The 13301-nt window shown below is 39.4% G+C and overlaps 3 protein-coding genes across 4 annotated transcripts; 1 reads left to right on the plus strand and 2 right to left on the minus strand.

Moving 5' to 3' along the window:
* Nucleotides 1-2281: 2281 nt before the first annotated feature.
* On the plus strand, nt 2282-3984 carry LOC103846278 (NADP-dependent alkenal double bond reductase P2). Its single transcript, XM_009123175.3, has 5 exons — nt 2282-2565; nt 2660-2840; nt 3077-3243; nt 3335-3417; nt 3503-3984. Exons 1-5 carry the CDS (start codon nt 2341-2343, stop codon nt 3879-3881), a joined length of 1035 nt encoding a protein of 344 aa, XP_009121423.1. The 5' UTR covers nt 2282-2340; the 3' UTR covers nt 3882-3984.
* Nucleotides 3936-7443, minus strand: LOC103846277 (ATPase family AAA domain-containing protein 3-B). Its single transcript, XM_009123174.3, has 8 exons — nt 6776-7443; nt 6596-6691; nt 6225-6335; nt 5839-6148; nt 5562-5652; nt 5136-5466; nt 4852-5000; nt 3936-4766 (listed from the first exon to the last, which is right to left on the minus strand). The coding sequence occupies exons 1-8, from the start codon at nt 7094-7096 to the stop codon at nt 4250-4252; spliced, it is 1926 nt and encodes a 641-aa protein (XP_009121422.1). The 5' UTR covers nt 7097-7443; the 3' UTR covers nt 3936-4249.
* A 410-nt stretch (nt 7444-7853) lies between these two features.
* LOC103846284 (cellulose synthase-like protein D2) lies at nt 7854-13237 on the minus strand. 2 transcript variants are annotated; one of them, XM_009123181.3, is made up of 4 exons: nt 12539-13237; nt 11401-12285; nt 10180-10987; nt 7854-9790 (listed from the first exon to the last, which is right to left on the minus strand). In XM_009123181.3, exons 2-4 carry the CDS (start codon nt 12279-12281, stop codon nt 8048-8050), a joined length of 3432 nt encoding a protein of 1143 aa, XP_009121429.2. In that variant the 5' UTR covers nt 12282-12285; nt 12539-13237; the 3' UTR covers nt 7854-8047. The 2 variants fall into 2 exon arrangements, with proteins under 2 accessions (XP_009121429.2, XP_009121428.2); XM_009123180.3 differs by having other exon boundaries at nt 12534-13237.
* Nucleotides 13238-13301: the final 64 nt, after the last annotated feature.

The following is a 13301-nucleotide window of genomic DNA, read 5'->3' on the forward strand; positions in this document are numbered from 1 at the left end:
TGGTTAATTATTTTGAATTTTAATTATTAGTGTAAAAAAATATATTCTAAGACATGGAAAAATGATTTTTAATAAAAGAGAACAGTTGATTTTAAAAACAAATCTTACCAAAAATGAAAAAAAAATAAAAGAAAACAGTAAAAAAAATATGACTTTAAATTAACAATCATTAAGGAACTTTATTTTCTTACAAATTATATTGCAGAATAAATTTATTTAAAATATCAATTTCTTGGGAAGTCTTACCAGTAATACATATCCTTTGTAAACAATATTGTAAATTAATTTTGTTATAGAAAATTAATTTTGTTATAGAGAAATTAATTAAATGTTGCAAAAAAAAATTAAAGTTACAGTTTTTAGACATAAACAATACTGGGTAATTATTGTATGAATAAAAGAGATTTACAATATCATTAATGAAATAAGCATGTAGCAATTTAAAAGAAGTTGTTAGTGAGTTGAGGGAAAACTATGAGTAACTTTTTGGATCCATCATATATATGGACACAAAGTTCGTTATACAAAATTTATGGATTTGCTTTAGTTTTTTTTTTAATAATCGAGAGATGATATGAGTTTTAGGTCTAACTAATTATCCAGACCGGGTGCAACAGTTGGTAATGACGAGATATGGACATATGGTGCAAAAATGTCTTCTCAAGTCTCAACGGAAATCGACCTAAAGGCACAATAAAACCTTCTTCAAACGTTAAACTATTAGGCCCAACACACTGTTGATGATTTGTTTTAGTTTTAAATAATTTTATCAACTTTTGAAATATGGTAATTGTCTAATATTTACTTTTGGTTAATTGATAATTATTATCAACAATTGTATACAAGTATTTTGTTAGTCAACTTTTTATAAATATTCTTATTTCCATTTAAATTATTCAACAAATTGTTTTATAATATAAATCATTTTAATTATGTTCGGTAATTAGAGTTACGTACATACATAAAGTTATATGTTTATATGAGATCTTTTCTATTACATATACATATAATACATATGTTTATGTATCTTTCACTAATTTTAGTTTAATAGAGCTTTTTCTCTTATCTATATTTCTTATTAAGCTTGTAATTAGTGTAATTATTTTATATTTATAATTTTTATTTATTTGAAATAGTATTTACTACAATTTATATAACAAAAGGTTATCAATCAATTTTATTATTAGTAATTATAACTTTTTGAAAATATATATTACAACTTATTTCTGTCAAATTTTTATTTTATACATATTAAACATATTAGTTATTATTTCAATGGTATAGTGTTTTAATTGTTTTAAAATACTTTATATTTATAAGTTTGTATTTTTAATTATTTATAAAAATTGTACTGCAACTTGTAGATCAAAAACGTTACCAGTCATTAGTTGTAATAGTATTGATAACTCTTATGTTTACTGCAAACTTACCATAGTTTTTACTACATAATTTTCATTGCGAATTACATCGAAATTATACTGCATAATGCAAATCAACTTTAAAAATACATGTCACCAATCGAAGCTTTAGTATACTGTGATAGTTAAAACCTCTATCGATGTGTTATAAGCTATCTCAATGTTATTTATTGGATGTAGCTTAGTGTGTCCCTTGTACATTTTGTTGTTTATATTGAAAGTTTGTAGGGATAAAATGGAAAAAAAATAGTTATCTCATCTACAATTGACCTCCCCTTGATTGTTAAAATTTTAATTATTTACCCCTTTGTTTAAAATTAAAATCTTAATTATTGCACTTTTTTTAACATTACTAGTGTATTAGCATTGACCCTAGTGAAAAGAATTCCTAGCTCCGCCAGTGATCATTGTTCTACGTGAAACACTCATTTCTTCGTGGTATTAAGCCATCAACGATTCATTAAAGAAAATAAACTCTCATCAACGATGCACCACACAATCATGTGTCAAGAGACTCAAGACTCGAGAGTTATTATGTTAGCTGCCTAAATAAATAGAGAATATCTTGCAATGTAAAAAAAAATTTTTTTGTCAACCTTGCAATGTAAAATCTGTATATTATTTACAAAATCATTTGTGAGAAAATTAAGCAGAAAAAGTAAATGTGAAAAGGAATGAAATGAAATTTTATCAAAGTGGAAAGAATGAGAAACGAGAAAAATAATTGAAACCGCGTTCACACTTGTACTCATGACAAAAGTAGAAAGTAGTGAATCATCAGTGACATCATACTTGAAATCATCGTGGCTCACCACCACACAAAAAAACCACTATAAAAGCAGTCGAGTCCTCCAGAAAAAAAGAAAGTAACAATTTCACGTAACTCAGAATAACTCAGAAGTGAATTTCAGAGAAGAAAACGATGAGCACGGTGACGAACAAGCAGGTGATACTGAGAGACTACGTGAGTGGGTTCCCAAAGGAATCGGACTTTGATATCACCACTACCACGGTCGAGCTTAAGCTTCCAGAGGGGTCTAACTCGGTTCTTGTGAAGAATCTATACTTGTCATGTGATCCTTACATGCGGTCTCGCATGGGGAAGCCTGCTGCTTCTGGTATTGCTCAAGCTTACACTCCCGGCAAGGTATGAGACGAAAACTCATCTTCAAACTTCGAATAGGATCAAGATTCAAGATCCTCTGTCTCTCTTGTGCTGAATGTTTCATTTGTCTGTGTAGCCAATCTTAGGGTTTGGAGTGTCAAGAGTGATAGAATCAGCGCATCCAGATTACAAAGAAGGTGACTTAATGTGGGGAATCGTTGGATGGGAAGAGTACAGTGTTGTTACTCCTATTCCTGACATGCATTTCAAGATCCAGAATACTGATGTTCCATTGTCCTACTACACTGGTCTTCTCGGTATGTTTTCTCGGCCTTGCTCCTGTTTTTCTTTGGTAGTGTCAGAAAAAAGTAGCTTGTTGGTACAAACTCTTGGCTTAAGACAGAGATCCTGAAGTTGAAAGTCATAACCACTACACAAATCTTAGAGAGAGAGTGGATTAGTTATGTTGTGTTTTAATTTTAAACTGAAGTGGTTTGCTATGTCTTGATATATACTACTCTCCTTCATGGCTTTTGTTGTCTCTTCCTCACAGGTATGCCTGGTATGACAGCGTATGCCGGATTCTATGAAGTCTGTTCTCCAAAGAAAGGAGAGACAGTCTATGTGTCGGCTGCATCTGGTGCTGTTGGCCAGCTTGTGGGACAGTTTGCTAAAATGATGGGTTGCTATGTTGTTGGAAGCGCTGGAAGTAAAGAAAAGGTTTGAGACATTACTAATCATCATCTCTAGTTTTATGCGTCTTGGTTTTGTCTTCAAGAGAATGATTTTGTCCTTTACTCCTTTTGCTTAGGTTGATCTCCTCAAAAACAAGTTTGGGTTTGATGATGCATTTAACTACAAGGAAGAACAAGACCTTACTGCTGCTCTGAAAAGGTTCAGTAACCATTTTAGACGTCTATAACTGTTAGGATTGGTTAGCGGCATCTAACATAAGAGGGATTATCTTATTTGTTTTCAGGTGTTTTCCCAAAGGCATTGACATATACTTTGAGAACGTAGGAGGCAAAATGCTAGACGCAGTGCTCTTAAACATGAACATTCACGGGCGTATCGCTGTATGTGGAATGATCTCACAGTACAATCTTGAGAACCACGAAGGAGTGCACAACCTATCCACCATAATCTACAAGCGAATCCGCATTCAAGGCTTTGCAGTCTTTGATTACTACGATAAGTACTCAAAGTTCTTGGAGTTTGTGATCCCGTGCATCAAAGAAGGGAAGATAGCGTACGTGGAAGATGTAGCTGAAGGACTCGAGAAAGGTCCCGAAGCTCTTGTGGGACTCTTCCATGGTAAGAACGTTGGGAAGCAAGTTGTTGTGATTGCTCGTGAGTGAAAGATAAACATAATGTTGGATGGTTAATAACATTGTGTTTCTGGTAACAAGATATAATAAGCTTCTTTTATTAATATATTAAAAAGGGGATATAATAAGCTCATCTTACAAAGAGACCAGTATTGCCTCATTTTCCAAAAAGTGATTTAAAAAGATAAAACTCAAGATTGCAATGGCAAAGAAGAAAGAATATAAAGCAGTCATCAAACTCTAGTCTCACCTTTGGAATCACAGGGAGAAACAATTTAAAAAACCAAAGCTTTTCTCCTTTGCATAAACCCTTTTGAAAACAGTGCTCAGGGTTTGGAGTTTTTTAGGACAAACTGTTGGTTCAAATCTACCTATGTTGATGACAAGTTTATACGATTTCATTTCTTGTTACCTGTATCGGTTCCAGCTAGTTTCTTTCTCTGTAGATGCTCCGCGACTTTGTAATCAATCACCTCTCTGAAAAGGTTTGCGTCTAGCAAGCAGTCCGCGCTTCCATACACAGCCGCTTGAACGCTTGCCATCAGCTTCGCGATCTCTCTACCTGAAAACCCTTTTGTTTTGGCGGCAGCTTCCTTGAGGAGATCCTCTGTGACGCCTTTAACCTCAATCTTCTGCTGGTCTTTCTTGAAAAGGCTTTGGAGCAAACCCGGCTTTTTTAGATTAGTCTTGGTTATGTACTTGTCTAGGTAGAGGTTAAGAAGCTTGAAGCGCTCTTCTTCTCCAGGCAAGGGGAACTCAAGAGTCTCGTCGACACGGTCAGCCACCGCTGAGTCTAGATCACCGGGTCGGTTTGTGGCAAGCGCTAGGACTATGTCTTTGGACTGGTCACCCGTGCGGAAGAGGAGTGCGTTTAGTGCACTTCTTTGCGCTTCACTCATGTATGTTTTGTTCCGCCTGTTGAATTTGCAATCAAATTAACCCATTATAAACTAAAACTCCTGAGTTAAGATTATTATCGGCTATAGGAATTGTGACCTACTCGCACAGAAATGCATCAGCTTCATCGATGAATAGCAACAAACCCCTCTTAGACTTCTTGGACCAGTCAAACAGTTGGTGTATCTTTGTAACAGCCTGAGCTCCAAGTGGAGCAACATCTCCACCCGTCATCAACGCATAATCTAGACCCTGAATAAGTTAAATGAAGAGAGTTATTATCAAAGTAATAAATCTAGAACTAAGATCTCTCTTGAAGCTGAGATGCATCTATTCTTCATAACTGATACAATAATTATAAGCATTAGAAATGGAGAAAATACATACAGATTTGCGAGCTAGCTCTCGGGCAGCCATTGTCTTTCCTGTTCCTGGTGGACCGTAGAAAAGCATATTTCGGAAAGGTGCTTGGTGGGATTTTGTGTTGGCAGTTGCGCTCGCTAGCTGTTCGATTCTCTTTTGAAGGGAAGGATGCAAAATAACATCACCGAACCCTTTTCCGTTTTTGGATGCAGCCTCCTTACCACCACCCCGCAACGTGGAAAAGACACGAGAAAGCGATCCAGACCAAGGGTATTTCCCTCTCGATGATTCTCTAATTAGAGAAGGTTGCCCTAAGACTCTATCCACGTAGCTCCAGATAACCTTGGCACCTTCTCTGCAACAAGCAATTTAGTAAACTGACTAAGTTCCTCAAACTTCAACAACAAGAACTCATGGCTGGGTTTTTTTCAACCATTTTTAATTTTTTACCTCGTTGTGTAGATCCCAGCTGCAAGAGCGGTGATACCTCCAACAGCAACAACCAGCTTATTTTGATCTGTTAGAATCATACGCAACCCACCTAGGAGAAAGGAAAAGGGAAAAAAAAACTCAATCACCTATTGAGCAGGACACACGCCTAATATACTTACAAGTTACTTATTAGACACTTATTAATGCTATGGTGAAACTGCCATGGAGAAGTTTTCACTATGAGTGAATTAAAAAAAAAAAAAAAAAGAGAGATAATGTGTCACTAATGTCAGACCTCCAATGTGATCGAATGTAGTGTTGATGGCTGAAACCCATTTCTCTCTTTCAGCGTTTGCACGATCAACAAGCATTCTCCTGTTGACGTCTTCAGAGAGCTTAGATTCACGGGCCCTCCCTTCAGCTTCAGCCATAGCTTTGACCCTGATAGTCTCGCGTTCAATCTCAGCTTTCTCCCTCTCCGTTTGTCGTCTCTGTGCTTGAATCTCTTCCTCAGTAGCTCGTCGAGCTACTTCCCTCCTGATTGATGATTCTTCTTGCATCTTCACAAGTTCTTGATTTCTTGTTCTCTGGGCTTCATTCTCAGCCTGTTACAAGACATACAGCATAACGTGTTAGAGAGAATATAAGTTAAATAAATAAAGCATTTGTAGAATCGCTTGCCTGCATCCTTTTTCTTGCTAATTCATCTTCATAGCGGGCCATCTGTGCTTTTGTTTGCGCTTGGTGCTGAGCAAGTTTCTTCTGTTCCTCGTATATCACCCTTTGCCTCTCCTGTGAAAATGAAAAAAAAAAACTTGAGGAACATAACTTTACAACCAGGAATCTTCAAATTCTAATAACAGAGATGGGTTATGCCTAAGTTGCAAAATCAACTCTAAGTAGGTAAACAGAGAGTTGTAAGAAGACATTAATACAAGCAATGAAAAAGCCGTATCAAGAACTCCCCCAACTATTCTAAGGTACTAGACACTGAAACCATGTGATTTAAAATGTACATATTGAGAATGAGCTTAAGAGTAAGATGAACTCACAGCTTCAGCTTGCGATTGCAAAGCTTTAAACTCTTGCGCCTTAGCAGTAAACTCAGCTTGCCTCGTCTCTTCCTGTGTCTTAATACTTTCAAACACCTACCAGAAACCAAACATTCATTCAATCATGAGGCCAAGCACAACAGTTAAAATATTATTTTTTTTAGCTCAGTTCATAGGGACCTTTTTGGCGTGAGCGGAGTTGTTAATCCCCTTCAAGGCCTTTGCACCTCGCTCCAACGCCTCCGGATCGAACCCAGCTGAAGTCGTTCGCGGATTATCGTTGCGAATCCGTGGAGGAGCATCGGATTCTTCGCCAGGAACAGAAGAATCTTTCGCAGATCCCGATGCCGGCGGAGTAGAGCCCTGCTGCTGCTGCTGAGGAGTCGAAGTGGAGAAGGCAGAGAAGTTGAGAGGTCCATCTGCAGAAGCGATATTCGATTTCGAGAGAGAAGCGGCAGCTGCTAGAGCTGACATCAAACCAATCGCACATTTCTGAGCCATTTTTTTCCCTTGGGAATCTCCAAGGGGCTAGACTAGACTAGTGTTCTTCGTGATTTAAAGAGATTTAAGAAAAAAATTATTTAAGAGGAAGAGATTGGCTTCATGAACAAGAAAATTTAAAAAGGAATATCTAATGCCCCATTGCAACTGAGGAGGAGGAGGAGGCAGAGAAAGAAAGTTGCCAAGGTTTTGGTAGGGTTTATCTCTGAAAGGAAAGGAGTATTTTAGATCTCGGGTCGGTTTTACCCGATATCTGGATATTCGACCCGAAAACCCGACTTGTTTAGGTCCAGTATAGCCCACAGGGTCGGAACTTTAAATGCCTCTTTACAAAATTATTTTATGATTTAATTTTGAATTAATCATAAAATTCATGATGAACTTTTATCATTTTTAATTCTTATTCACCTAACTTTTGGTATATAGTTTTGCATAATTTGTGTTACCAAAAAAAAAAGTTTTGCATAATTTATTTTTTAACATGATTAGGGGCAAATCTATTGTGATAATTCTTGTTATGACACTTGTATTCGCTGATGTGTTGTGGCTAGTAGTATACCGTCAATGCAATGGTACTTGATAGAACCTAAGCTACAACTGTTGCGGCTTATGTTCTTAAACATTGTTGAGAAAGTAACTTGATCATCCACCATTGGGTGAAATGTGGTCAAGACGACAGAACAATAGAGCCATTGGGGCTGACTTTAAGATGCTAAAACGGAAGAGAAGTCAGAGCAGAAAAGAAAAAGAGACAAAACAAGAGAAACTAAGTTCCTTCACTGGTTCGAAGTACATTAAGCCGATCTCTGTTCTAACATGACCCATCATATCATTCTTACCAGACAGAATAAACGAAAAAAATCTAATAAACGAACTTTATTTTAATACAAAAGAAAACAGACCAATGTTTTGTGTGTGTTCTTGACCAAGAACTCAACGAACCAAAACCGATCATGGGAAACTGAAGGATCCACCAAGACCAGTAGACCCAGCCGGCGGATAAATAGACACCCAAAGAAGAGATATCGTAATCGCCACAAGACCAGACCAAACATAAACAATCGTCGGCGTCCTCCCTCTCCTCCCCATCAACCCTTTAGCAAACGGATAAAGATGCGCCAACACCCAAAAGCTAAAGAACACTCCTCCTATCAGCTTACTCCACTGAGGTATCACCGCGTAAATCGTCCTACTAAACCCCACCGCAATCGCAATCAAGTTCACCATCATGATCGTTATCGGAGGTATCATCAGCGAACTCCACCTCACAATGTACAATTCCGCAAACTCGTCGTCCACGTCATCACCCCCCGACTTGGACGTTAGCGTGAACGCGACCTCGTATCCAAATCCGAACTTAATCAAACCTTGAAACACGGCCGCGATATGCGCGCTCGTTCCACCGATGAGCCAAAACTGCTCGTTCCTCCACCATTCCTCCAGCGAGATCCCCGACCATTTGATCTCCAGCAATGCCAGCAAGACGAGAGTGATGGAGATGATGAGAAGGTAGATAAGGAACGTGACGTTAAGCGTCTGGACGATGAACTGCCCCGAGAAGAGGGAAAGCGCGGGAAGGAAACAGTAGACGATCAAGAAGATGGACGTGAACGGGTAGATACCGACGTTCAGGTAAGCGATCCTCTGGAGGAGCTTCATCTTGGGGCTAGCGAGAAGCGCGTTGTTGCGGGAGAAGAAGATCTCGACGGATCCGGTTGCCCAACGGAGAACCTGGTGAAGCCTATCCGTCAAGTTAATAGGAGCAGTGCCACGAAACGCGTCGCGTTTCGTCACGCAGTAAACCGACTTCCACCCCCGGTTATGCATTCGGTAACCGGTCACGACGTCTTCGGTAACCGACCCGTAGATCCAACCGATACGCGTTCCCCACTCGGTTTTATCCTCGTACCAGCAAGAGATAACTGCGATAGCTTCAGCTACGGTGGAAGCATCGAGAAGCTCACGAGGGATCGTGAGCGCGCCGGGTGGGCGCCCGTTTTTAACTGACGGGTGATCCGCTAACGGCCTGCCTTGGAACTCAGCTACGGGGATTGAGTCTATAAGGAACGTTGAGTTACCAAACTTCTTAGGGACTAGAGAGAGAGTCATCTCCTCGTCTTCATCATCATCCATACGTAAAGCTCGGTTCTCCTCAGAGACATTACTCTTCTTCTTGCGACGAGGGAAGCAGCAGCTACAGCAACCGGAGGAATGTTCCTTGGACCGAGGCGGGTCGAACCCGTAAAGAGCGATTCTTCTGAAGAGACAACCGGTTCCGACGTAAACCGGGCCCATAAGCCCATCGAGAGCTCTCATGTTGACGTCAAAGAAGACGGTGTTGTGGTTAGCGTAACGATCCGAGGGGTCTATACCTTCGAACCGTTGCGGGAACTGGACGTAGCAGAGACGGTCGCCTCCTCGGTCCATCATGAAGCACATGCCTTCCCTCATCGCCTCGGAGTTGTATATGTAGTGGTCGCAGTCGAGGTTGAGTATGAACGCTCCGTTTGACATGACCGCAGAGGCTCTTACTAGCGCGTTCATGGCTCCTGCTTTCTTGTTGTGGTCGTAACCAGGACGCTTCTCGCGAGAGACGTAGACAAGGAGGGGAAGTCGGATGTCAACGTCGGTTAGATCGAGAAAGCCTTCGGATTCTCCGTGTAGTGGATCATCACTTGGTGGCTTCAACATCACCTGCACGCGATAACAAAAAATAAAACACTGAGATGTTGAACAGTGACTAGTCCACTGATTTATTCAGAGGTTTAGGAGTTAACAAATTACTGATTCATTTTTATATAAATTACATTTAAAAAAAAAATAGTTTTTTTCAAGGTTTACTTATAAAATTATTTTGAGAAATTATAAAAATTTCACATACAAAAAAATAAACTAGACAAATTTTTGGATTTCCGTAAATATTATTGTTTAACTTTAACAGATTTATACCAATTTTGATTAATTTAGACCAATTTGATCGATTTAAACCAAATATAACATGTGTTCCAAAAAAAAAACCCAAATATAACCAATTTAAAATGATTTAAGCTGATTTGAGTTGCTTAAAAAAATTAGTTAAATACCTGAATGATACCGGCGTGGTCACTTTTGGAGTGGTCAGTACCAGGAGTCAACCAAGTACCAGGCCAGTGAGTACCATCAGCCATCCAAGTAGCTTTAGGAATCTTGACAGGCTCTAAAAGCTCATCATCTCTGTTCTGTCTCTGCATCTTCATAGCTTTAATCTCATCTCTAGCGTTATAAGCATCAGAACGTCTCCTTATGGAATCAGGCAAGCCGTTAATCCTGACTTTAAACTCATCGTACTCACGCTTAACCCTTCTCCTATCCTTGACAAAGTCAGACTTGACTTTGTTCTTGTACGGATCTCTCTTCAAGCTAAAGTAGGACTCAGGATTCCTCGGCTCGATCACATGCTTACGACAGAAAGGAACCCAAATGTTTGCAAAGCTAGCAGCTTCAGCCATGGCTTCAAACGTGAGCAGCGCCCCTCCATCATCGGATACATAGCAAGAAAGCTTCTCAACAGGATACTCCGCAGCAAGAATGGATAAAATGGTGTTGGCAGTGACCAGAGGAGGCTCTTTCTCGGGATCAGCAGTGGAGACAAACACGTCGAGACCAGGGAGGTCGGATTTTCCGGTGGGGTTGCTTGGTGTAGGGGTTTCGAACTTCTCCTTGAGGACTTGAAGGTCCGTTGCACGGTTAATGGGACATAGCTTAGGCAGCTGATCGAGAAGCCAAGAAAAGGCGAACCAAACCTCACAAACTATAGACATTCCCCATAACCATATAGCGTCTGGGTTTTGATGAGTGATCCTCCAAGTCAAGAACAGTGCAAGAACAACTACACGGATAAATATCAATAGCCTGCACAATATAAAAAAGTCTATTACAAAACTGGATCAAGAAATCGCTAAACATTATTAAATTAATAATTTATTTTTTGATATTATACGCGTTAATAAATTATTAAATTTGTTTTTTATAATTACATTTACATAATATATTTTAGTTTTAAAATTTAATTATAAACTATTCTAATGAATTCTAAAAATTACATATACAAAAAAATACACTAGACAAATTTATGGATTACACTAAACATCATTGATCAATTTAATAAATTTAAATCAATTTACACTAATTTAAAACGGTTTAAAACCGATTTAAGCTGCGTAAATAAGATTTTAAGAAAATTGTTGATTTGCCAACATTCAGGATGTAGTAAAAGTAGAGCTCTAAACAATACAAGAACAACAACAAAAACTCTTGTCACTTACCTGTATGGACTAATAATAGCAGCAGGAATCTTAAGCTTCCTAGTAAGCGGTCTCCAAGGCTTGTTCATAAAATCCTGCATCTCCACACCTTCACCATCTCCATCCTTACTACTCCCCAAGTTCCCATCCTTCGTCCAAAAAGCATTCCCATACCCATAAGTCCCGCTGGTCTCAAACAACCACCTGTTCTGATCGAAATCCCCGGTCTGGCTCCTCATCAAAACCGACTTACTAGTCGACTTCATCAACGACAACCTCCTCTCCATCTTCGCCCCGCTACTACCCTCAGGCCCCGGAAGCCTCTGCTGACCGTAATCATCAACCAGGTCAGTCAACTCGGTGTTCTTGTACTGTTCTTTACACCCGGGGCAGATCCCACCGTTGGTTTTGACCGCGTCCACGAAACAGTCTCTACAGATTTTGAAGTCGCATTCACAAGGGAGAAGGTCTTGTCCTCTCCCATCGCTCATGACCTTGGCGTCACAGCCGGGGATGGCGCAGGAGGAGCCCTTGGAGCCAGCCATTTGGGGATGTGTGGTCTCTGTCTCGATCACTTTGTCCATGAGGTGAGCCTTCGTGGCGCTGTTGAAGCCTCCGGTGAACATGGAGTTGGAGACGTACTGCTCCTCGACCTTTTGGGATATGGACGGGTCCATTATCTGGTTGTCTGGGGTCGGAGGGATGTGGACGGTGTAGTTTGCGTAGTCAGCAGCGCTGAGCTCGCTGTCGAGGTCGTCTCTAGAGTAGCTGACGTAGCGGCCAGAGTTGGTTCTTCGAGAGAACTTGACTTTGGAAGGGACAGATGGTCTCCCTGGCTCGTTCGCATCGGACATGTTTGATAGATTTGAGCGGCTTTTACCGAAAGGGTTATGAGATGCCATCCTCCTGAAGCAAACAAGTGTAACGTTAGCAGAGAGGAAAAAAAATCTAAAAACTTCAAAGACATCAACAAAGAAACATGGATCTAACAAAAGGGCGTCACCTTTAGAATATAAAGTTTCAAACTTTTCAATTCGAAACCAGAAGTGAAAAGAGAGAGAAAGATGAGATGACATTCAGACAAAAAGAGACTGTCGCAACACGAACTTAAAAGGAGAAAAAAAATATAAAAACCCTATGACTGGTTAAAGTACCTTACAGAGGAAGAGGCTCAGATCTTGGGGGAGAAGAAAACTGTTTCTTTTTGAACAAATCTGTTCTGAAGGATTCAACGCAACTGGAGAAGAGGCATTGAAGAAGAGATGATGGTGAAAGGGACTTGGTCGTGAGCAAAATACTCAAGCACCCTTAGCTGCTAACTAATACACGTAATGGGGATAGCGACTGTATTTATTTATTCAAAGATCTTACGATTAGGTGTGACGATGAAGATTTAAAAAGATATTTGCAAAAAACTCTTGAATAGAGAGAGAGAAATCGAGAGGGAAGATGTATGCTCGTTTTCGATTTTTTTAATACTGAAGTAGAGAAGAAAGTAATTTCAGACGCGGAGACAGCGAAGACGAAGGTGGAACGCCGCCGATAAACAAATGGATTGAGGTTTTTCGGACAAAGGTGCGAGAACTATTTTGACTCTCGTGTCTTTTATTTTTTATTTTTTTAACGCGCTCGATTTATTTATTTCCATTTCTCTTTCGCTTACTATATATGATTGAAGATATGAAAAGTTTAATTACCATTCAGATATTCTATTTACTTATATAATCTCATTACGAAATTCTCATATAGTTTAAGGACATTAATAAAAGGCGAAATTAATAAAACATATTGTGCGTCTCGTGTTTTTACAAAAAGAAAAGAAAAAAGAATGTCGTAGGGGACCAGGTAGGCGTTACTTTCGGGACTCAAAAACGTGCAACAATACAGAAAAGAACCGATGAGGGTATTTTGGGTAATTTTCC

The sequence above is a fragment of the Brassica rapa genome, chromosome A10 (genome assembly GCF_000309985.2).
Source record: "Brassica rapa cultivar Chiifu-401-42 chromosome A10, CAAS_Brap_v3.01, whole genome shotgun sequence".
Classification (NCBI taxonomy): domain Eukaryota; kingdom Viridiplantae; phylum Streptophyta; class Magnoliopsida; order Brassicales; family Brassicaceae; genus Brassica; species Brassica rapa.